We start from the raw sequence: 25,746 nt of genomic DNA, 5'->3' as shown, positions 1-25,746 counted from the left end.
TCGCTCTGCCGCGACCAGAGCCACTCTAGCGCCTGGGGCAGAGGCCAAGGAGCCATCCTCAGCGCCCGGGCCATCTTTGCTCCAATGGAGCCTTGGCTGCGGGAGGGGAAGACAGAGACAGAGAGGAAGGAGGGGGGGATGGAGAAGCAAATGGGCACTTCTCCTATGTGCCCTGGCCGGGAATCGAACCCGGGTCCCCCGCACGCCAGGCCAACGCTCTACCGCTGAGCCAACCGGTCAGGGCCCATGGCTCGAATATTTTGAGCAAGTTGGCCCTAGGTGCTGAGGATGGCTCGGTGGCCTGCCTCAGGTGCTAAAAATATCACTGTTGCTGAGCAACAGAGCAGCTCCAGAAGGGCAGAGCATTGCTGGGTAGGGAGCTTCCTGGAGTGGATCCTGGTCAGGGCGCATATGGGATTCTGTCTCTCTGCCTCCCTACCTCTCACTTAATTTAAAAAAAGAGAGATGACAGCCAACATAACAGTAGCCATCTGGTGTGAATGAACCAAAACTGTACCTATTTTTTTTTGTCAGATTGGCAGAAAAATGTATTTCTTGGTGTACCACAGAATTTTAGTAGTTAATGTGTGTCATGAAATGAAAAAGGTTGAGGCCCTGGCTGGTTGGCTTAGTGGTGGAGCGTCGGCCTGGTGTACAGGGGTCCCGGGTTCGATTCCCAGCCAGGGCGCACAGGGGAAGCACCCATCTGCTTCTCCACCCCTCCCCCTCTCCTTCCTCTCTGTCTCTCTCTTCCCCTCCCGCAGCGAGGCTCCATTGGAGCAAGGATGGCTCGGGCGCTGGGGATGGCTCCTTGGCCTCTGCCCCAGGCGCTGGAGTGGCTCTGGTCACAGCAGAGCGACGTCCCAGAGGGGTAGAGCATCGCCCCCTGGAGGGCAGGGCGTCGCCCCCTGGTGGGCGTGCCGGGTGGATCCTGTCGGGCGCATGCAGGAGTCTGTCTGACTGTCTCTCCCCGTTTCCAGCTTCAGAAAGGTACAGAAAAAAAAAAAAAAGAAAGAAAAAGGTTGAAAATTGCTGCTGTAGAATTTACTTCAATATCATAGTAAAAGTTAAGTACTAATAGAATTAGTGACTACACAAAGTCATTAAGGAAGTGAAACTTATTTTATTTTATTTTATTTATTCATTTTTAGAGAGAGAGCAGAGAGAGAGAGAAAGGGAGAGAGAAGGGGGAGGAGCCAGAAGCATCAACTCCCATATGTACCTTGACCAGGCAAGCCCAGGGTTGAACTGGCAACCTCAGAATTCCAGGTCGGCGCTTTATGCACTGCGCCACCACAAGTCAGGCAAGAAAATGAAACTTGAAGAACAAAACAGAATGCCACCATGTATCAGAGAGTAACTACCAAGAAAGTTTGAAGGAATTAGAGCCTGTTAAGTGCAAACATGATTTATTTTGGTATTGCTCTATATATTATAAATTCTTTCAAAGAGATACCTTAATATTGATAATCTAACAATATATGGCTAAGTGTATCTTCTTTGGCAACATTTTTTTTTAGAGGGGGGTTTTTTATTTGTTTTGTTTTTTTAATTTTTATTTTTTACAGAGACAGAGAGAGAGAGTCAGAGAGAGGGATAGACAGGGACAGACAGACAGGAATGGAGAGATGAGAAGCATCAATCATTAGTTTTTTGTTCCTCATTGCAATACCTTAGTATTGCAATTGATTGCTTTCTCATATGTGCCTTGACCACAGGCCTTCAGTAGACTGGGTAACCCCTTGCTTGAGTCAGTGACCCTGGGTCCAAGCTGGTGAACTTTTTGCTCAAACCAGATGAGCCCGCGCTCAAGCTGGCGACCTCGGGGTCTCGAACCTGGGTCCTCGGCATCCCAGTCCAATGCTCTATCCACTGCGCCACCGCCTGGTCAGGCGGCAACATTTTTAAGTGAATTTTTTTTGGTGACACTGGTTAATTGGCAACATTTTTTAAAGAAAAAAATTGAGTAGGATCTTTCCATTCACTTGAAGAAGATTCTGAAGTTCAGGAGACTGCAGAGTAGATGAGAAATAGATTAACATTCCTTTGGAAGAAAACCAGGTATTTTTAGTAATATAACCCTAAATGAACTGTACTGAGGGAAACATAAAACCTTTATGTACTTTTTAAGAAAACCGTGTTAATAGAAAAAGTATATTGTTGATTATGAATTCATAGATATATATTATTTCACTAATATAAACATGTTCATGCCCGACCATGCGATGCGATGCGATGATGATGACCCAGTGGATAGACCATTGGACTGGGGTGTGTAGGACTCAGATTCGAAACCCTGAGGTCGCTGATTTGAGCACGCGGCTATTCTGGCTTGGGCACGGGGTTGCTGGCTTGAGTGTGGGATCATAGACATGACCCCATGGTCGCTGGCTTGAGCCCAATGTTGCTGGCTTAAGCAAGGGGTCACTTGCTCTGCTATAGCCCTCCTTCCTCCCATCAAGGCACTTAAGAGAAAGCAATCGGTGAACAACTAAGGTGCTGTGACAAAGAATTGATGCTTCTCATCTCTCTTTCTTCCTGTCTGTGTGTCCCTATCTATCCCTCTCTCTGACTCTCTCTGGCACTGTCAAAAAAAAACCCCATCCAAACAACACTTTCTCATTTTAAGTTCCCAGAATCTTACCTTTATTGTTGAATCTCTAAGTTTTGCCTAAAGTCTATTTTCTAGTGATCACTGCTAAGTTTTTTGCTCATCTCAAAAAGGTATAATTATATATTATCATATGTTATCCCTCTTTGAATTATAGATTATATACCTTCTCACTTGTGTGGTTTTAAACCTTAACATTGTTTAATTAAGCCTGAAACAAAAAAAAAAAAGCATAGACTTATGTGAAAGCAAGTGTACTAAAAAGACTTAGATTTCTGCCTTGGCTCAGTGGTAGAGCGTCGGCCTAGCGTGCAGGAGCCCCGGGTTCAATTCCCGGCCAGGGCACACAGGAGAAGCGCCCATCTGCTTCTCCACCCCTCCCCTTCTCCCTTCTCTCTCTTCCCCTCCTGCAGCCAAGGCTCCATTGGAGCAAAAGATGGCCTGGGCACTGAGGATGGCTCCATGGCCTCCACCTCAAGCGCTAGAATGGCTCTGGTTGCAACAGAGCAAGGCCCCAGATGGGCAGAGCATCGCCCCCTGGTGGGCGTGCGGGTGGATCCCAGTTGGGTGCATGCGGGAGTCTGTCTGATTGCTTCCCCATTTCCAACTTCAGAAAAATACAAAAAAAAAAAGACTTAGATTTCTAATACAGACTCTGCTTATTGCTTGGACAAGATACTTTACTTTTTCTCATCTATAAAAAGACTTTCTTTTTAAGCAGTATTGCTGATTAAATAACTTGAAAACATTCATAATATAAAATACCAAGAAATGCAGAATGAAAAATAACATACCTATATTATTTTAAGTGCATAGCTGAACAAAAGAAGTTAGGGAAATCCCTAGGAGCTAAGTATGTATATAGAGGGAATGAAAAACCAGAGTGGTAAGTCTGAGTTAGGTAACTGATGTGTTTTGCCAGTCTCGGTGACAAATGGGTTTTACCACATAGGGCCATAAAGCTCAAACGTTGTCCTAGGGTAGGATTTGGGGCTGAGATCTTATATAAGATTGAGATCCTAAAAATATTTTACCTTCAGGGTAAGGGTGAGCTAGAACAAATCTTCCTATATACTTCTGAACACAATATTCTTACTATACATGTTTAAAGGGATATATTTAAAGAACAAAAATGATGGAAATAAATCTTAAATTTTATTTAATGTTTTAGCATTTGTAGTAATATATCATATTGTTATAAGAAAAAGCCTTTTGCCCCGGTCAGGTGGCTCAGTGGATGAAGCGTCAACCTGGTGCTCTGGAGGTCGTACACACTGGTCAGTGCACATACAAGAAGCAATGAGTGCACAACTACATGAACGACTAGGTAGAATAACAGATTGATGCTTCTCTCTGTGTCTCTCTCTCCCTGTCCCTCTCCTTTCCACCACCTCCTCCTCTTTCCCTCCCTTCCTCTCTCAAACCAATGGGAAAATTTTTTTTGAGTCCTTTTTTTGTTTGCTTATTGATTTTTAGATAGAAGAAAGAGAGAAAGGGGGGAGAAGCGGGAAGCATCAACTCGTAGTATGTAGTTGCTCCCCGTATGTGTTTTGACTGGACAAGCCCAGGGTTTCGAACTGGCAACCTCAGCATTCCAGGTCAACGCTTTATCCACTGCACCACCACAGGTCAAGCTAAGTCTTTAAATATTATATTTAATTGAAGATGTCGGTATGAACTCATATTATAAAAAATGAAATCTCCTAGCTCTAGCTAGTGAAAAGACCTAGAAATAATGACCTCCCCCAGAAGCAGTAAACACACCTAGCTCTTAGATCTTGATTTCTAACTACAACTCCCTACCAAAAAGAACCAGATCTTTTTACAGAAATAAGTAATTTTATACAGTAAGACAAAAAATGTAAATTATTAGGATTGGAAAGGAAGAAAAAAACTGCCATTATTTATAGACAATACTGTTAATTTACATAGAAAAACCAAGAAAGCTACAAATTATTAGGAATAAGAGTTTATCAAGGTTGCTGGATAAAATTGATACATAAAAATGAAAACAATTTGGGCCCTGGCCGGTTGGCTCAGCGGTAGAGCGTCGGCCTCGAGCGGAGGACCCGGGTTTGATTCCCGGCCAGGGCACACAGGAGAAGTGCCCATTTGCTTCTCCACCCCTCCGCCGCGCTTTCTTTGTCTCTCTCTTCCCCTCCCGCAGCCAAGGCTCCATTGGAGCAAACATGGCTCGGGCGCTGGGGATGGCTCTGTGGCCTCTGCCCCAGGTGCTAGAGTGGCTCTGGTCGCAACATGGCGACGCCTAGGATGGGCAGAGCATCGCCCCCTGGTGGGCAGAGCGTCGCCCCATGGTGGGCGTGCCGGGTGGATCCCGGTCGGGCGCATGCGGGAGTCTGTCTGACTGTCTCTCCGTTTCCAGCTTCAGAAAAATGAAAAAAAAAAAAAAAATGAAAACAATTTGTGATTATTATAAATTATATATTTTTAATCAAAAAAATGAAATACTTGGGGAATAAATCTGATAACATTAACAAACCTATTTTAAAAAGCAGTTTGGTATTTATTATCTAATGATTGTAGATGCCCTACTGTTTTGTAATTCTACTAGTGGGTATATATAAGAACAACATCCTCGCCTGACTAGGCGGTGGTGCAGTGGATGGAACGTCGGACTGGGATGCGGAGGACCCAGGTTCGAGACCCCGGGATTGCCAGCTTGAGTGCGGGCTCATCTGGCTTGAGCAAAAAGCTCACCAGCTTGAACCCAAGGTCACTGGCTCCAGCGAGGGGTTACTCGGTCTGCTGAAGGCCCGCAGTCAAGGCACATATGAGAGAGCAATCAATGAACAACTAAGGTGTTGCATCGCGCAATGAAAAACTAATGATTGATGCTTCTCATCTCTCTCTGCTTCTGTCTGTCCCTGTCTATCCCTCTCTCTGACTTTCTCTCTGTCTCTGTAAGAAATAAATAAAAAATTAAAAAAAAAAAAAAAAAGAACAACATCCTCTCACTGGTCACAGAAGACCTGATTTTTTTTTCTTAAAATACACTAAACATTGGCCCTGGCCAGTTGGCTCAGTGGTAGAGCATCGGCCTGGCATGCATAAGTCCCAGGTTCGATTCCCGGCCAGGGCACACAGGAGAAGCGCCCATCTGCTTCTCCACTCCTCCCCCTCTCCTTCCTCTCTCTCTCTTCCCCTCCCGCAGCGAGGCTCCATTGGAGCAAAGATGGCCCGGGCGCTGGGGATGGCTCCTTGGCCTCTGCCCCAGGCGCTAGAGTGGCTCTGGTCGCAACAGAGCGACGCCCCGGAGGGGCAGAGCATCACCCCCTGGTGGGCAGAGCATCTCCCCCTGGTGGGCATGCCGGGTGGATCCCGGTCGGGCGCATGCGGGAGTCTATCTGACTGTCTCTCCCCGTTTCCAGCTTCAGAAAAATAAATTTTAAAAAAATACACTAAACATTGTTTTAGGAACTGAGGATTCAGCAGCAAATAAGCATTTTTTATAATAGCCAAACATTGGACACAGTGTAAGTGTCTATCAATAGGATTATGAATAATTGGTTATATTCATACAGTGGAAATACTGTGTAGCAGTTAAATAAGAGATGAATTTGTCAGCATGAAAAAAACTAATAAACAGTATTACATGAAAAAATTGTAGACATGTACAATATAATATTTATGTAATATAAAACAATAGTATATATTACCTGTGGATACATGCATATATTATAATAGTACAAAAATGTGAATTGAAATAACATCAAATTGAAAGTAGAAATCTTTATGGAGAGGAGGTAAAATGGGATTTATGAGGGACTTCATGGGGGTTTCAGTTGTATCTTTTATTAAACCAGCTGTCACACAGTGAGTGTTTACTATGTTTTGTATGCCTGAAATAGCTTATAATAATTTAAATTATCTTTGTAATGTTATACAATTAAATTATATGAAGTGAAATGTTTTTCAATGCTATATAAAAACCTGAAATTGTTACTGGTGTGGTTCATTAAACTTCCCACCTTCTTTATAATATGCTAGAAATTAGGAAATGTTGATGCTAAAATTAATACTTGATACCTAAATTAACCTCCCTTTTTTGGAATAAAATTTAACACATACCTTTTATTTCTAGAAATGTTCTGATTTTCTGAACTTTGAAATTAATTTTATATGCTGTTATCTCTCATCTATTAATCACTTTCATTAATTCTAAAGAGTGATATATGTTGTTAAGAATGAAATATCGCTCTGTAATAGGCCTCAGTTGCCAACTGACTTACTGATGTTAAAATTAAATGACCCTGTTATCTTTTCCAGATAAATGCAGTGCGTGCAATAGTTCCCAATAAGAGCAACAATGAAATCATCTTGGTTTTGCAGCACTTTGATAATTGTGTGGACAAAACAGTACAAGCATTTATGGAAGGTAATCCTAGCTCAATTTTTAAATAAGTTTGTGTTTGTTGAAATAGAAGTTGCTTCAGACTCTGTAACATTCATTCAGCAACCTGGTGTTTCCTAAATGATATAGTAGACCCCATGATAATATAGCATACTATGCCATTTTAAAAAGATATTTTATCACTGAATAGCTACATCAGATTAGGTCTTCCTGTTTCTATTTCTCATTCCAGTACGGAGTGAACAGGTCCAAATACTGTAAGGTTTTTCTTCATTGTCATCTGTTTTCTTTGTAGTGTTAGTATTTGGGTCTAGAGTAGTATATAGCTACTACTAACAATGTAGCCAGGTGGTGTGTAATCTTCTGAAGGGAGAGGGATGGCATACTTGGGTTGAAATTACTCATTTTGTATTTGGTCTAAGCTGTATAAATGAAAGAATTTCAAAATGGTCAAGCCACATTAGTCTCTTCTTGGAAGAACTTACAGAGGAAATTACATAGAGAAGGGGAATCTAAATGGTCGGGTATTCCAAAAAATAAACATGGTATGATTATGTCATTACATTAGCTTAGAGACTTGAACCTTGATTTTTCCTGATAGGAACTTTAGAAATACTGCAGCAATTACAGAATGCAGGAACACTAATTCCTGCTTGACCATACATGTGCTAGGAGAGAAGATCGGTAATTGGTTTTTCTTACAGGTAGTGCCAGTGAAGTACTCAAGGAATGGACAGTAACAGGCAAGAAAAAGGTAAAAATGAATTAAATTTAAATTTTAATTGATATTATAAAAATATATAGGCTCTGAAGAAATATTTGAAAGAAAAGACTTACATATGCATCTTTAGTTCACCTGGTTTATAAAAACTCTTCTCTGACATTGGAACACAGCTGTGTTCATAGAGTGCTGTATGGCCTCCTCCATGTGACTTAGGACAGGAAGCAGAATGACCCTGCTGTGGTGTGGTTGCTGAGGGAATATTAATATAAAAAAGAAGAAGAAGATAGAAAGAAGCATGAAAGAAGATAGTGTGGCATGGAAGGCAGAGCTTCACTAGAGACAGTGTTTTAGGCCAGTGGTTTTCAACATCATTCTTATCATAGATCAATTAAAGTAGTTTAGATTTGAGGTCAGACAACTGTGTTGTAGTCTCTGGTATTAATGAGCTTTGACTTAAAGCTCAAAGAGGGGCTTTGCTACTATTAGCTGTACAGAGGGATCTGATGTTCCAATTTAGGGAGAGAGAAGGCACGTGGGTTATGCAGTTCATCAGAATAGGATTTATATCCTGTTCTACTTACTGTCCTTGCAACCTGGGAGTATTGCTTAACCTTTGTGTGCCTTAGTTTGCTCATCTCTAAAATAAAATAATTCCAACAAATACTAGTATCTGATTTCTGACATACCAGTTCTTATTCCTTCTGCTTGTCCACTTGAAACCAAACTGCTTTCCCCAAAGAATACTAGCTGGTCTCAAAATGCTTCCCATAGCTCTGTACTTAAATCTAGCTCCTTTAGGAAACACTGAAGTATGGATTTAATCAGGTATCTCTATGAAGTCTCTTTGGAAAATTCTTTTCCTATATCAGGTTAGTACTGGAGTTCTGAACTGCTTTTTTTATTATTATTATTATTATTATTATTATTTTTTATAATTTTATTTATTCATTTTTAGAGAGGAGAGAGAGAGAGAGAGAGAGATACATAGAGAGAGAAGGGGGGGAGGAGCTGGAAGCATCAACTCCCATATGTGCCTTGACCAGGCAAGCCCAGGGTTTTGAACCGGCAACCTCAGCATTTCCAGGTCGACACTTTATCCACTGCGCCACCACAGGTCAGCCTATTTTTTTTTTTTTAATTTTATTCATTTTTAGAGAGGAGAGAGAGACAAAGAGGGAGAGAGAGGAGAGAGAGACAGAGAGAGAGGAGGGAGGAGCTGGAAGCATCAACTCCCATATGTGCCTTGACCAGCAAGCCCAGGGTTTCGAACCAGCGACCTCAGCATTTCCAGGTCGACGCTTTATCCACTGTGCCACCACAGGCAGGCCTGGAATGCTTTTTTGATGACTCTAAATCACTTCGTTAGGACATCTGTTAAGTGTTTGCTTTTTACCCCATTGATTTGAGAGAGAGAAAGAGGATGGGGGGTGAGGGAGAGAGAGAGAGAGAGAAAAACATGAACTCGTTGTTCCACTTAGTTCCATTTAGTTGTGCACTCATTGATTGCTTCTTGTACATGCCCTAACCAGGGATGGAACCTGCCACCTACCGGCCAGGGCCCATCTATTAAGTCTTCACCAAACCAGGCTTGGCCCCAGGGACGCTTGAAAGTTTTTTCCATGAAGAACCTAATAAACTAGATTCCCCTGAAGTTCTTCATATCTGTAACTTTGAATATTTGCATAACTTCTTCCCATTGCTTTCACCTAATAAATAACTCTGTGTGCTCTGGAGAACACCAGTTTATTAATTTATTGATCCAGCACAGTAAGTTATTTAGTGATGTAATAGATGCTTAAAGCTGGAAAAATATGTGTTGGAGACACATAAATTTTTTAAAATTTAGAGAAAGAAAAGTGGTTTCAGTTTGGCATCCCCTAATGCCCAAGTCCAGTTCAGATAACTGTTAGGATTAGTTCAAAAGAATATGACCATAAACACTTACTGGGACGGTTATTATATACATGGGAGAAAGTATTAAAGAGACAAAGATGGGAGCTGTGGGGAGAAGAAAACTATATCTAGAGTTTCAGTAGTGTTTCTGTTAGGGTCATGAGAAGGACTTGGGGAAAAATTGATTCAGTCATGTCAGTCTAGCCTTAGGAGTATAAAGTATTGCTAGTAGAGCTGTGGTTTGTCAAAATAAAAACTAAAGGACTTTTTGTTTGTTTGATTTAAAATTACTATTTACCTAGGTAGTATACAGGATGGGAGCAAAAGTAGGTTTACAGTTGTGAGTATGTAAAACAGAGTTTATTCTTGTATTATTATTTATTATAGTTTATTTTCTTTTTAAAATTTTATTTAGAGAATTAAATTTAACAGGATGACATTGATGAATAAAAGTACATAGATTTCAGGTAAACATTTCTATAGCATTTGAACTGTTGATCATGTGTATACCGATCACCCAAAGTCAAATCATTTTCTATCACCTTATACAGTGTGTCCAAAAAGTCATGGTGCACTTTTGACCGGTCACAGGAAAGCAACAAAAGACGATAGAGTCTGACCAGGCGGTGGCACAGTGGATAGAGCGTCGGACTGGGATGCAGAGGACCCAGGTTCGAGACCCCGAGGTTGCCAGCTTGAGTGCGGGCTCATCTGGTTTGAGCAAAACTCACCAGCTTGAGCCCAAGGTCACTGGCTCGAGCAAGGGGTTACTCGGTCTGCTGTAGTCCCACGGTCAAGGCACACATGAGAAAGCAATCAATGAACAACTAAGGTGTTGCAACAAAAAACTGATGATTGATGCTTCTCATCTCTCTCCGTTCCTATCTGTCCCTGTCTATACTATCCCTCTCTCTGACTCTCTCTGTCTCTGTAAAAAAAAACAAGAAAAAAAAACAACAAAAAACGATAGAAATGTGAAATCTGCACCAAATAAAAGGAAAACTCTCCCGGTTTCATACCTATTCAGTGCAGTTCGATGTGGGCTCAAGCACAGATTTTTTAGGGCTCCTTAGGTAGCTATCCCATATAGCCTCTACAGGCTCGTCCCTGACTGATGGCCTACCAGAACGGGGTTTCTCCACCAAACTGCCGGTTTCCTTCAACTGCTTATCCTACTGAGTAATGTTATTCCTATGTGGTGGCGCTTCATTATAAATGTGCTGATATTCACGTTGCACTTTGGTCACGGATTCGAATTTAGCGAGCTACAGAACACACTGAACTTTCCTCTGTACCATCCACATCTCGACTGGCATGGCTGTGGGCTGCTCTGCTGTATACACGGTGTTACGTCATCATCTGCGCATGTGCACATGCTGTCACATCCTCCTACAGAAACTGGGAGGGTTTTCCTTTTATTTGGTGCAGATTTCACATTTCTGTCATCTTTTGTTGCTTTCTTGTGACCGGTCAAAAGTGCACCATGACTTTACGGACACACTGTATTTGTCCCTCTTTACTCCCTTCCCTTCACCCCCGCTCCTCCCCAAATCTCCCTCCCCTGGTAACCACTTCACTTTTATCTTATGTTCGTGAGTCTCAGTTTATATCCCACCTCTGTTTGAAATCATATAGTTCTTAGCTTTTTGTGTGTGTGTGTGTGATAGAGAGAGAGACAGATAGGGACAGTCAGGAAGGGAGAGAGATGAGAAGCATTGATTCTTCATTGTGGCACCTTAGTTGTTCATTAATTACTTTCTCATATGTGCCTTGGGGGGGGGGGGGACGGCTACAGCTCAAGCCAGAGACCTTGGCCTCAAGCTGGTGTGCCTTGCTCAAACCAGATGAGCCCGAGCTCAAGCTCGCGACCTCGGGGTTTCCAACCTGGGTCCTTTGCATCCCAGTCCGATGCTCTATCCACTGCGCCACCACCTGGTCAGGCAGTTCTTAGCTTTTTCTCATTTACTTATTTCACTCAGTATTATATTCTCAGGGTCAATCCATGTTGTTGTAAATGGCAATATGTCATCATTTTTTATAGCTGAGTACTATTCCATTGTATATATGTACCACATCTTCTTTATCCAGTCCTCTGTTGAAGGACACTGGTTGTTCCCATGTCTTGGCCACTGTGAATAATGTTGCAATGAACGTTGGGGTACATGTGTCTTTATGTACCAGTGTTTTCAAGTTTTTGGTGTAGATACCCAGTAGAGGGATTGCTAGGTCATATGTTAGTTCTATTCTTCATTATTTGAGGAACCACCATACTTTCTTCCATAGTGATTGTACTGTATAGTATTATTTTTTCATACAAACAACTGTAAACTTACTTTTGCTCCGCCCTATATTCATAGCTACAAAAGTTAATACATTGAAACATCTTCATTCTGTCCTTATTCCCCAGCCATTTGGTTCCCCACCCCAGAACAGTATTATCAATTTCTTATTTATCTTCTAGGATATTGTGTGCATATATGAGTAAATATGAATATATATCTTCTCTTCTTTGCCTGCTTTTTAAATGTAATATATCTTGAAACTTACTCTATGTCAGTATATAAAGAGCTTTCCTGTTTTTTATGATGTATAGTCATGCTACCGTTTGAATGTATCATAACTAATTTAACTAGTCCTTTTATTGATTAACATTTTGGTTGTTTCCAGTCTTCTGCTGTTATGAATAGTTCACTGAATCACCTTGTACATATATCATTTTGCACATGTGTTAGTATTGGCAAGGATAAATATCTAAATTGGAATTGCTAGGTCAAAGTGTATGTGCATTTGTGATTTTTTTTTTTTTTTGTATTTTTCTGAAGCTGGAAACGGGGAGAGACAGTCAGACAGACTCCCGCATGCGCCCGACCGGGATCCACCCAGCACGCCCACCAGGGGCAACGCTCTGCCCACCAGGGGGCGCCCACCAGGGGGTCGCTCTGCCTCGACCAGAGCCACTCTAGCGCCTGGGGCAGAGGCCAAGGAGCCATCCTCAGCGCCCGGGCCATCTTTGCTCCAATGGAGCCTTGGCTGCGGGAGGGGAAGAGAGAGACAGAGAGGAAGGGGGGGGGGGGTGGAGAAGCAAATGGGCGCTTCTCCTATGTGCCCTGGCCGGGAATTGAACCCAGATCCCCTGCATGCCAGGCCGACGCTCTACTGCTGAGCCAACCAGCCAGGGCTGTGATTTTTTTTAAATTTTTTATTTATTTATTCATTTTTAGAGAGGAGAGAGAGAGGGAGAGAGAGAGAGAGAATAGAGAGACAGAAGGAGGGAGGAACTGGAAGCATCAACTCCCATATATTCCTTAACCAGGCAAGCCCAGGGTTTTGAACCGGCGACCTCAGCATTTCCAGGTCGACGCTTTATCCACTGCACCACCACAGGTCAGGCTGCATTTGTGATTTTGATAAGTGTTAACCAGATTGCCATAGTGCTACTTTGCACTCCCACAGGTAATATAAGAGAATGTCTGTTTCTCCATACCCTCAGCCCTGTCAACCCTACAGAGTTATCAAACTTTCTGACCTTTGCTAATCTAGCAGATATAAAGTGATATTGTGATGCAGTGTTTTTTTTTCAAAATGTTTCTTACTATAGAAAATACACAGCATTAATCATTTTAACCTTTTTTAAGTGAGAAGAGAGATAGACTCCCACATGCACCCCAACTGGGATCCACCCAGCAACCTCCATCTTGGGCTTATACTCGAATCAACTGAGCCATCTTCCACATCCAGGGCTGACACTCAAACCAGTTGAGCCACTAGCTGCAAGAGAAGAGAGAGAGAAGGGGGGTGAAACAGATAGTCACATCTCCCGTATGCCCTGACAGGGGATCAAATTCAGGATGTCCTCATGCCAGGCCTACATTCTATTCACTGAGCCAACCAGCCAGGGCCATTTTAACCATTTAAGTGTAATGTTTAGTGATATTAAATACATTCAAAATGTTGCACAACCATCACTACAATTCATTTCTAGAATTCTTTTTTATTTTTTTATTTTTTTAAGCCAGTATCTAAACTAATTTGCTAGTAAAGGCTTTATATTTTACTTTTTTTACTGAGGCTAATTGGCATGTATATTAGTTTCAGGTGTACAACATAGTGATTTAATATTTGTATGTATTGTGAAATAAGTCAAGTTAATATCCATCGCCATAAATGGTTACAAAATTTTTTCTTATGGGGAGAACGTTTAAGATCTGCTCTTATAGCACTTTTCAAATATGGGTCACTGGAACTCTTTTTGTCTTATAAAATTGAAACTCTCTACCAATTAAAAAATAACTCCTCGGCCTGACCTGTGGTGGCGCAGTGGATAAAGCATCGACCTGGAAATGCTGAGGTCGCCAGTTCAAAACCCTGGGCTTGCCTGGTCAAGGCACATATGGGAGTTGATGCTTCCAGCTCCTCCCCCCTGTCTCTCTCTCTCTCTCTCCTCTCTAAAATGAATAAATAAATAAATAAAAATTAAAAAAAAACTTTGACATTAAAAAATAACTCCTCATTTTTTCCTCCCCCTGGTCCCTGGCCAACCACCAATTCCACTTTCTGTTTCTATGATTTTGACTACTCTTAGTACCTCATATAAGTGGAACCATACAATATTTGTGTATTTGTAACTGGCTTATCTTAATTAGCATAACATTCTCAAGGTTCCATCCATGTTTTGGTATATTGCAGAATTTCCTTCCTTTTATAGGCTGAATTTCATTATTTGTGTGTGTGTGCACGTACATGTGTGTATATATATATATTTAAGTTTTTTAAATTTATTGATTTTATTTCTTTTTTTTGTGTGTGTGTTTTTCTGAAGTTGGAAACGAGGAGGCAGTCAGACAGACTCCCACATGCGCCTGACCGGGATCCACCTGGCGCGCCCACCAGAGGGTGATGCTCTGCTGCAACCAGAGCCATTCTAGCACCTGAGGCAGAGGCCACAGAGCCATCCTCAGCGCCTGGGCCAACTTTGCTCCAATGGAGCCTTGGCTGCGGGAGGAGAAGAGAGAGACAGAGAGGAAGGGGGGTGTGGAGAAGCAGATGGGCGCTTCTCCTGTGTGCCCTGGCTGGGAATCGAACCCGGGACTCCTGCATGCCAGGCCGACGCTCTACCACTGAGCCAACTGGCCAGGGATAATTTATTGATTTTAGAGAGAGGAGACAGAGAAAGGTGATGGGGGAACAGGAAGCATCAACTCATAGCGGTTGCTTCTCATATGTTCCATGACTGGGCAAGCCCAAGGTTTCAAACTGGCAACTCAGCATTCCAGGTCAATGCTTTATCCACTGTACCACCACAGGTCAGGCTATTATATATATATAATTTTTTTTTTTTGCTTCTCCATTCATCCATCAGTGGAAACGTGGGTTGCTTCCATGTTTTAGCTATTGTGAATAATGCTGCTATGTACATGGGTACACAGATATATCTTTGAAATATACAGTAGCCAGTAGTGAAATTGCAGATCATATTGTAATTCTAGTTTTAACCTTTAGAAGAACTGCCATACTGTTTTCCACAGCAACTGTACCATTTTACATTCCCACCAACAGTCCTCAGAGTTCTGATTTATCTACATCTTTGTCAGTACTTGTTGCTTTCAAGTTTTTTCATTTTCCTTATCAGATATATGATTGCAAATATTGCATTCCATTCTGTGGTTGCCTTTATACTGTTGATACATTGTATCTTTTAGCACAATTTAGAAAACTTTCTGATGATATCCAATTTGTCTATTTTTTCTTTTGTTATCTGTACCTTTGACGTATCCAAGAAATCCTTGCCAAATCACAAATGTGATGCTTTTGTTTTACATTTTCTTGTAATAGTTTTAGATCTTCCATTTAGGTCTTTGATTCATTCTCGGTTAATTTTTAAACATAGCATTAGTAAGGGTCCAACTTTATTCTTTTGCATGTGGATACTCCAGTTTCCCAGAACTATTTGTTAAAAGACAGTTCTTTCGGTCTTGGTGCCCTGGTCAAAAATCATTTGACCATAGATGTCAGAGTTTATTTCTGGGCTCTCTATCCTGTTCCATTGGTCTGTATGTCTGTCTTTATGCCACATTGGTTTTTTTGGTGTTTTTTTTTTGTTTTTTGGGGTTTTTTTCTTTTTTTTTGAGAGAGACAGGAAGGGAGAGAGATGAGAAGCATCAACTTAGATAGTTGCATTACTTTTAGTTGTTCATTGATTGCTTCTCATATGTGCCTTAACCTGGGGGCTCCATCTGAGCCAGTAATCCCTTGCTCAAGCCAGTGACTTTGGGCTTCAAGCCAATGACATTTGGACTCAAGCCAGCGACCTTTGAATCATGTTGATCCCACACTCAAGCCAGCAACACCATGCTTAGGCCAGTGATCTTGGTTGGGGTTTTGAATCTAGGACCTTAGTGCCCCAGGTCGACACTTAATCCTCTGCACCACTACAGGTCAGATTGTGCCACACTGTTTTGATTACGGTAGCTTTGTAGTAAGTTTTTAAATCAGGGAGTATGAGTCCTCCAGTTTTGTTCTTTTTTTTTTTTTTTCATTTTTCCAAGATTGTTTTGGCCATTCAGCGTCCCTTGAGATTTTCACATGAACTTTAGAATGGGCTTTTCTTTTTCTGCAAAAACATTGAGTTTTTGATGAGGATTGCATTGAATCTATAGATCACTTTGTGTAGTATTGACATTTTTTTTTCTTTTAGACAGAGAGAGAGTCAGAGAGAGGGATAGACAGGGACAGACAGGGACAGACAGGAACGGAGAAATGCGAAGCATCAATCATTTATTGATAGTTTTTCGTTGCGCGTTCCAACACTTTAGTTGTTCATTGATTGCTTTCTCATATGTGCCTTGACTGCGGGCCTTCAGCAGACCAAGTAACCCCTTGCTCGAGCCAGCGACCTTGGGCTCAAGCTGGTAAGCTTTTGCTCAAACCAGATGAGCCCGCGCTCAAGCTGGTGACCTCGGGGTCTTGAACCTGGTTCTTTCACATCCCAGTCCGATGCTCTATCCACTGTGCCACCACCTGGTCAGGCTAGTATTGACATTTTAACAATACTGAATCTTCTAATCCAGGGGTCGGGAACCTTTTTGGCTGAGAAAGCCATGAACACCACATATTTTAAAATGGAATTCCGTGAGAGCCACCCAGCCGTGTACAACCACCTGTGTACATTAGGCATTATTCAATAAAAATTTGGTGTTGTCCCGGAGAACAGCTGTGATTGGCTCCAGCCAACCGCAACCATGAACATGAGCGGTAGGAAATGAATGGATTGTAATACATGAGAATGTTTTATATTTTTAACATTATTATTTATTTTATTAAAGATTTGTCTGTGAGCCAGATGCAGCCATCAAAAGAACCACATCGGGCTCATGAGCCATAGGTTCCTGACCCCTGTTCTAATCCATGAACATGGAATGTGTTTCTTTTTATTTATATCATCCTTAATTTCTACCAGCAATGTTTTATAATTTTTATTGTACAAGTTTTATATCTCCTTGGTTAATTGAATTCCTAAGTATTTCATTCTTTTTGATGCTACTGTACATGGAAGTGTTTTTGTAATTTTCTTTTCAGATTGTTCATGTATAGAAATGCAACTGATTTTTATTTATTAACTTTATATCCTGCTACTTTACTGAATTTATTTGTTCTAAAAGTTTTTTTGTGGAATCTTTAGAGTTTTTACTTATAAGATCATATATATCATCTACAAACAGAGATAATTTTACTTTTACCTTTCTGATTTGGATACCATTTGTTTCTTTATGTAGGCATGCATGTATGCATGCCCAGTTGCCCTGGCTAGGACTCTTAGTATTAGATTGAATAGAAGTGACAAAGGGGACATTCTTGACCTATTCTTGATCTTTGAGGAAAAGCTTTTAGTCTTTCATCATTGTTCACAGTTGGTTTTATTGTGTTGAGGTTGTTTCCTTTTATTCCCAGTTGTTGTTTTAATCATGCTAAGGTGTTGCATTTTGTCACATGCTTTTTTTTTCTGCAAATTTTTTTTTAATATTAACTAATTTTTTTTTTTAATGTGCCTTGACCATGGGCCTACAGCAGACCGAGTAACCCGTTGCTTGAGCCAGTGACATTGGGCTCAAGCTGGTGAGCTTTTGCTCAAACCAGATGAGCCCTCGCTCAAGCTGGCGACCTCGGGTCTCGAACCTGGGTCTTCTGCATCCCAGTCCGACTCTCTATCCACTGCGCCACCGCCTGGTCAGGCAGCATGCTTTTTTTTTCTTGCATCAAATGATGTGTCACCTCCCCCCTTCATTCTGTTAGTGTGGTGTTGTAGTGATCATTTTTTTTTTTAAGTGAGAGGTGGGGAGATAGTGAAACAGACCCCTGCATATGCCTCGGCCGGAATCCATGCAGCAACCCCCATCTGAGGCCAATGCTTGAATCAACCAAGCCATTTTTAGCACTTGAGGCCGACACTCCAAGCAAAGAGCTATCCTCAGTGCCCAGGCCGACATAGTGGAATCACTCGCCATGGGAGGAGGAGGGGGAAAGGAAGAGGGAGAGAAGCAGATGGCCACTTCTCATGTGTGCCCTGACCAGGACTCGAATGTGGGATGTCCACATTCTGGGCCTATGCTCTACCACTGAGCCAACCGGCCAGGGCCTTCTATTTTTTTTATTTTTTTTTTAGAGAGAGAGAAGGAGGTTGGGGAGAAAGATTGAAAGAGAGAAAGAAAGTATCAACTTAATTGGGCCATTGATTGCTTCTAATATGTGCCCTGACCCTATTCATTTTGAGAGAGGAATGGGAAGGAGGGGAGAGAAGGGAACATTGAGCTGTTCCTGTATGAGCCCTGACCAGCAATTGAACCGGCAACCTCTGTGCTCCAGGACAACACTCTAACCAACTGAGCTATCTGGCTAGGGCTGTCAGCAGATTTTTCATTAGTGATTTAATATTCTTACTTAGAAGTCTATTCAGATTTTCTATTTCTTCATGATTTAATCTTTGTAGGTTTTGTGTTTCTAGGATTTGTCCATTTTATCAAGATTATTCAATTTTTTGGCACACAGTTTTTCATGGTACTCTCATAAGCCTTTTGATTTCTGTAGAATTGGTAGTAATGTCCTCACTTTTATTTCTGGTTTTAGTAATTTGAGTCTTCTTTTTATCTTAGTCCATCTGGGTAAAGGTTTATCAATTTTGTTATCTTTTCAAGGAACTAGCTTCTGGTTTCATTGAATTTTCTCTATTGGTTTTCTATTCTAATCTTTAGTTCTTACCCTCTGCTAGTTTTGGGTTTTGCTTGTTCTTATTTTTTCTAGTTCCTTAAGTGGTAAATTTGGGTTGTTAATTTGAGATCCCTCTTGTTTTTAATGTAAGCATTTATAGCTGTAAATGTCCTTCTTAGCATTGCTTTACTGCATCCCATATGTTTTGGTATGTTGAACAGAGGGACTCCAATTTATAATGATTTGACTTACAATTTTTTTACTTTGGGATGGTGCAAAAGCAACATTTAGTAGAAACCATTCTTTGAATATTTTTTCCCCCTTTTTCAAGTGAGAGGAGGAGAGATAGAGAGGCCCCTGCATGTGCCCTGACCAGGAGCCACCGGGCAATCCCGGTTTGGGGCCAATGTGCTGGAACCAATCAAGTAATAGCTGCCGGAGTGGAATGGGGCAGGGGAGGGGTAGAGAAGCAGATGATTGCTTCTCCTGTGTGCCCTGACCAGGAATCAAAGCCAGGCATCCATATGCTGGGCTGACGTACTACTACTACCACTGAGCCAGCCAGCCAGGGCTCTTTTTTCTTTTTTTGAGAGAGAGAGAGAGAGAGAGAGAGAGAGAGTGGAAGGGGTTTGGGAGAGAGACTTAGAAAGAGAGAAAGAGAGAGAAAGAAAAGTATCAACTCATTGTTTCACTTAATTGTACCATTGATTGCTTCTCATATGTGCCCTGACCAGGGCTCGAGCTAGCAACCTCTGTGCTCTGGGACCATGCTCTATCCATTGCACCACCGTCCAGAGCTGTACTTTTGAATTTTGATTTTTTTCCCAGGCTAGCAATGTGTAGTACTTTCTCACAATGGTGGGCACCTGCAGCTCCCAGTCAGCTGCCTGATAATGAGAGTATATGACCAATAGGTACTCAACATTGTTTTCACTGTGTTAGATGATTTTGCCCAACGGTAGGCTAATGTAAGTGTTCTGAGCCTGTTTAAGGTAGGTTAGATGAGCCAAAAGATTCCCAGTGCTTCTGCCTCTGCTGTCTTCCCAGAATCCTCTGCAGTGCAGTTTTAATTTCTATCTCTTATTACTGAGGTTGCATTTCATTTCATATTCTTATATCCCATACCATTTTTTTCTATTGGGTTATTGTTTTTTGTTAGAGCTCTACATATATTTAGCTCTTTGTACATAAGATGCACATATTTTTTCATATTATGTAATTTATTTTGATTTTGCTTATGGTGGGTTTTGCCATACATAAATTTCTTATATTTATGTGTTTTGAGTTTATCCAAAGTATTTTACATAGTTGTTTCATAGTTGTTTTAGTCACTAATTCAACATACACAGAAATGTGTTCAATTTCTGAAAGAGCATGTGAGCAATTGGTAACATTGGTTGCCTTTGGGTAACTAGAGTTACCTCCCTGAGGTAAGGGGGTCTTCTCTTTCCTTCTCTCTTTTTTTTTCTTCAAATCTTTAATAATCCATTAGAACAAAAAGAAGAAAAGCAAACCAAAACCTGCAGCAGAAGCAAGTAGCAGTATCCCAGATTCCAGTAAATCGGTTTCCATTCAAGAGGAGCAGTCCGTGCCTTCTTCAGAAAAAGGTGGTGTTAATGGTTACCATGTAAATGATGCCATCAATGATGCTGAGTCTGTGGACTCACTCAGTGAAGGTATAGAGACACTGTCAATAGATGCCAGAGAACTGGAGGATCCTGAGTCTGCCATACCAGATATGCTGGACAAAACAGGTGAGTTTATTAACAGATCTTTGAAAAGTTGCATTCTCAGCTAGGGCCTTCCTGGTTGAGAAAGCAATCAATTAATTAAATCTAGTTAAATCTGTTGCTTTTTAGTTGTTGTTACCTGTCACATGAAAAGTCACATTTTATAATTACCAAAGGCCTAGAAAAATATAATTTTTTCCATTGTCTCACATTTTAATTTTAGTCTAAAGCAGTCTTCTGAAACTTTTGTCTTAAGAGTCCCTTAGTACTTAGAGACTACAGAAGGTGACCTTAAATTCTTTTTAAATTGCAGTTATTAAGGACAATAATTATAATGAATTGATGTTGATATTATTATTCTAAGATTCAGTACAATGAGAAATATATAGTAATAACTGTAAATCCATGGCTTTTCATGAGTAGACTGTTGATTTTTATAGTCTCATATTTGTTTTCTAGTAGAGAGTTAAGATTACTGTTAGTTCTAAATTCAAATGTTTTGTTTTGTTTTGTTAACCATTTTGATGAGTGCTGGGAAGATATTTGAAATATCTTTTTATAAAAGTTTTTTAAATTACTTGTTGTTAATCTAGTTCACCTTGCTCTGTTGCTGCTGGTTTTATAAATATAATGGCAATTGAAGAATTATGCTGTATCTTATGTTCTATTGATTAGTGTGCACAAATACAAAAAAACATGAAACACCTAAAGTGACTACAGACAAACCAAAGATAATCAGTGGCTTCATTTTTTTTTTTTTTGAGCTGGCTCTCCTCTTAGATTCCTTTTTTTATTTAATTATGTGAGAGGCAGGGAGGCAGAGAGCCAGACTCCCACATGTGCACCTACTGGGATCCACCCAGCAAGCCCACTAGGGGGCGATGCTCTGCTCAGAACCAAGCTATTTCAGCACCTGAGGCGAGACCATGGAAACATCCTCAGTGCCCAGGGACAATTGCTCAAACCATTAGAGCAGTGGTTCTCAAACTTTTTTAAGTTGAGGCGCATTTAAAATCCTACAAATAATTATAGGCACACTATATACAAATTTCTGAGAAATATGTTATAATAATTAAGTCAAATATTAAAGAAAAAATATAAAGTCCAAGCATGCTTTTATGGTAATTAAATGAAATTAATTAAATTTATTCTGACATAAAAAATATTTTGTTATATTTTTTGAGTTACGCTTTTTAGAATTCATAAAAAAAGGGGTTAAAAAGAAAACAAACAACAAAAAAGTTATCTTTTTATATATAGATAGATACATTCTTAGTAAGATTTAGTAAATTCAGCAGGTCCTGGCACAAATGTGTTAAGTTTTTTCATTCTTGTGTTTATGAGAAACATGAGCCTGATATGTCCTAGCGATTTCTTCAATGTTTGGGCATATATTTGAAAGGCAAACTTTCATTTCCTCGACAATACATTGAAGAATTCTTCTGGTTTTACTCTTAATTGTGTTGAGTGCAGAAAACCCCCACCATACATATTATCTTAACTTTACATCAAACAAAGGATAGAAGAAACTTGCCTCCAGTCTTTCCGGGGAACATGGGGGGGGTAGTGTAAACAATCCAGCACTACAGCTAACAGCCTTTTGCAACCTAGTCAGGCAAGTGAGGTGGGGGGTTGGGCAGACTGTCAGCTTACAGCCAATTCCCCACACCTCTGTCCCCCAAAACTCTAAAACTCCAAAAACCCTGTTGGGTTTTTTTCCCCCAACAGGTACATATTTCTCTGGAATACCATAGGGCGCACCAGAAATCTTCTAGGGTATACCAGTGAGCCCTGGAGCACACTTTGAGAACCACTGCATTAGAGCCATGCTGGGGGGAGGGGGAGAGAGAAAGAAGAGGGGGAGAGGTGGAGAAGCAGATGGTCCCTTTTCCTATGTGCTCTGACTGGGAATCAAACCCAGAACTTCCACATGCAGGGCCAACGCTCTACCACCAAGCCAACCAGCCAGGGCCTCCTCTTAGATTTCTAAGTCTTTGCCCTTTCTATTCCCTAAAGCTTTAAAAATTCTTCATTCTCTAAGGTAGTGTAAACCTCTTTTCTTCTCACCATAACTTATAGAAGCTATCAGAAGTTGGTGATGTTGACTGTTCAATTCCTTGTGCCCAGAGCTACAAGAAGTTACTAAAGTACAAAAACCAGCTAGCCTATCTAGAGATGGGTTAGCACAGACTTTTCTTCTTCTTTTAGAACTGCTGCCTAGGGCTAAACCAGAGAGCCTCCTTCAACTAGTTCTGCTCAGTAGATTTTGTTCACAGCCATTTTAGAAACATAGTTAAAAAAAGAAACATAGTTTTGATTAAAATATTTTTACCTTTTTTCTTTGTGGACACTTAAGACTGCACGATTGATATACCCTTAAATCTTGCTAAAACACTCTCCTGTTTCTTTGACAGGATCTATGCTGGAAAATGGTGTCACTGGTTTTGAGTCCAAGTCTCTGACTGCTCACAATTCTCAACAAAATAAGAATGCTGTCAAATCTCTCTCAAGACTTCAGTTTTCAAATTTGGGCATGGACAATGTTTCACTCTCCTCCACCAACAGAAAGCTAGGTAAATCAGAGAAAACAAAAAATCTGTATTTTGGCTGAGGAGGGCAAATTACTTCTTTGTTCCCAAAGATAAGGTCTAAGAAGGTTCTATAGGTAATATTTTTTCTGTTTTCCAGACAATTACTACCCAGTTCTTAACCTGACACTATGTACACAGTTGGAGTCTAACAGTGATTCACATGCTACACAGTCTTGTTACAATAGTGGGGATTCTTTTTGTGAATGAAAGGCAGACTCTGCTGCCAGGATGACTTTACTGCTACCATTAATCTGTTTCTTTTACTGTTTGCTTTACTGCAACATTTTTGTGCTGTTTCCTTCATTTTTATCTCCTGGTTGACTCAACAATAAAAAGCACTGCCATCTATGACATGACATTTGGAAGAAATATTTTCATTTCTTTTTACAACTTTATGTTCTTACTAAAATCTGTTAGACTCTAGATTTAAACAAGATCCTTTACTCTGAAGTACTTAGCATTGACTAGTAGCCTTTTGCTTTTTTAAATTTAATTGTAACAGTCATTTAAATAATTAGTAATTAAACAGATTATAGCCTTTTTTAGTATCATATATCTAAACATGGGGATCTACTCCCCTAAACAAATGAAACATAGAAGTGGAAGACACTTCTAACCTATAGCTTTTTATTGAATTATTTATTCCACATGAGATAAATTTAATTAGTGAAGCTCTCCTTTTTCATCTTTTTTTTTTTTTTTTTTTTTTTTTTTGTAAAGTGAGAGAAGGGGAGATAGTGAGACAGACTCCAGCATGCACCCCAACCAGGATCCACACAGCAACCCCTGTCTTGGGCAATGCTCAAATTAACTGAGCTGTTTTTAGTGCCCAGAGCCTGTGCTCAAACCAGTTGCGGGAAGGGTAGAGGGAGAGAAGGGGGAAAGGGAGGGGGAGAGAAGCAGATGTGCCCTGATCGGGATTTGAACCCTGGAGTTCCATATGCCAGGCTGACGCTCTATCCATGGAGCCAACTGGCCAGGGCCTCCTTTTTCATCTTTCTAACATAACCCTCAGCTTGCCTGACTGGTTGTGGTGTAGTGGATAGAGCATCAGTCTGGGACACTGAGGTCCCAGGTTTGAAACCCTTAGGTTGCTGGCTTGAGCAAAGGGTCACTGGCTTGACTGGAGCCCGCCTCCCATCAAGGGCATGTATGAGAAGCAATCAGTGAACAACTAAAGTGCTACAACTACGAGTTGATGCTTCTCGTCTCTCTCCTTTGCTCTCTTTCTCTCTCTCTCACTAATAAAATAACAATATAAAATAATAAAAGCTTGGTGCAGAAAAGCAAGTCTGAGAATATTTAGTCAAACAACATAAAGGCGCAAGCCTTGAAAGCCTTTAGGTAGATTTTAAAAGAAATCAGGTTTATATGAGAAGGAATTTAAATAAAAAATTAAAAATCTGTATTAGAGCACTTTATAAACTTCTAAGATCTGTGATTCCAACTCTCAGTTGTATGTGTAACTTTGACATTGGTGAATATAGAAAGGATAATAGAATTTTAGAAAGTGCTTAAAAATGTGTTGGGTAGTTAGACATATTTTATCTTTACAGAGTTGGCTTACCCACATATAATGCTTCAAACTGTACTATAGAGAGAGAACTTTATCAGTTTTGTGATGACACACAGTGAATTATATTTTAAATTCTATTAAGTTTTTAAATCTTGGTATCTAGTCAGATAGGTCTTTTTTATTTTTTTCTCTTATTACATTTCATTTTGGGTAATTTCTAAAAATTGCTGCCTTCAAATTCATTAATCTTTTTTTAACAGTTTCTGATCTTCTGTTAATCTCAACATTGTTTTTTGCATTTCTAGAAGTTCAGCTGGGGTCTTTGAAAGTATCTTCCATGTATTTCCTTAACATACTTATGCTTTCCTTTACCTTCTTTTTTTTTTTGTATTTTTCCAAAGCTGGAAACGGGGAGGCATTCAGACAGACTCCCGCATGCACCCGACCGGGATCCACCCAGCATGCCCACCAGGGGACGATGCTCTGCCCATCTTGTGGTGTTGCTCTGCCGCAATCAGAGCCATTCTAGCGCCTGAGGCAGAGGCCACAGAGCCATCCTCAGTGCCCGGGCCAACCCTGCTCCAATGGAGCCTTGGCTGCCAGAGGGGAAGAGAAAGAGAGGAAGGAGAAGGGGAGGGGTGGGGAAGCAGATAGGTGCTTCTCCTGTGTGCCCTGGCCGGGAATCGAACCCGGGACTCCTGCATGCCAGGCTCTACCACTGAGCCAACCGGCCAGGGCCTCCTCTACCTTCTTGAACATATGGTATCTGACTGTATTTATATTAGCTGTTTTGATTTCCTTTCTTCTTGATTCTGCATTTGTGTCATTTCTGCATCTGTTTCTGTTAATTGACTTTTCAGTATGATCATATTTTTCTGCCCCTTATATGTCTAGTAATTTTTCTCTTTTTTTTTTGTTATAGAGATAGAGAGAGACAGAGAGGGACAGATAGGGATAGACAGGCAGAAAGAAAGAGAGATGAGAAGCATCAATTCTTTGTTGCAGCACCTTAGTTCTTCATCGATTGCTTTCTCGTATGTGCCTTGACTGGGGGCTACAGCAGATCAAGTGACCCCTTGCTCTAGCTGGTGACCTTGGGATCAAGTCA

The 25,746-nt window shown here is 40.8% G+C and overlaps 1 protein-coding gene and 1 non-coding gene across 3 annotated transcripts in view; both read left to right on the top strand.

Moving 5' to 3' along the window:
* Positions 1-25,746, top strand: part of SPATS2 (spermatogenesis associated serine rich 2) — a 142,112-nt gene that overhangs the window by 83,277 nt on the left and 33,089 nt on the right. For both annotated transcript variants that reach the window (XM_066257928.1, XM_066257927.1), the window contains 4 exons: positions 6,899-7,007; positions 7,688-7,737; positions 20,294-20,555; positions 22,946-23,104. In XM_066257928.1, coding sequence (XP_066114025.1) covers positions 6,899-7,007; positions 7,688-7,737; positions 20,294-20,555; positions 22,946-23,104 — 580 coding nt within the window. The remainder of the gene's footprint in view (positions 1-6,898; positions 7,008-7,687; positions 7,738-20,293; positions 20,556-22,945; positions 23,105-25,746) is intronic.
* TRNAR-UCG (transfer RNA arginine (anticodon UCG)) lies at positions 4,632-4,705 on the top strand. The gene has a single exon. It is a non-coding gene; the product is annotated as a tRNA-Arg (tRNA).

This window comes from Saccopteryx bilineata, chromosome 2 (assembly GCF_036850765.1).
Source record: "Saccopteryx bilineata isolate mSacBil1 chromosome 2, mSacBil1_pri_phased_curated, whole genome shotgun sequence".
In the NCBI taxonomy this organism is placed as follows: domain Eukaryota; kingdom Metazoa; phylum Chordata; class Mammalia; order Chiroptera; family Emballonuridae; genus Saccopteryx; species Saccopteryx bilineata.
This window is presented reverse-complemented; position numbering and strand designations above follow the sequence as displayed.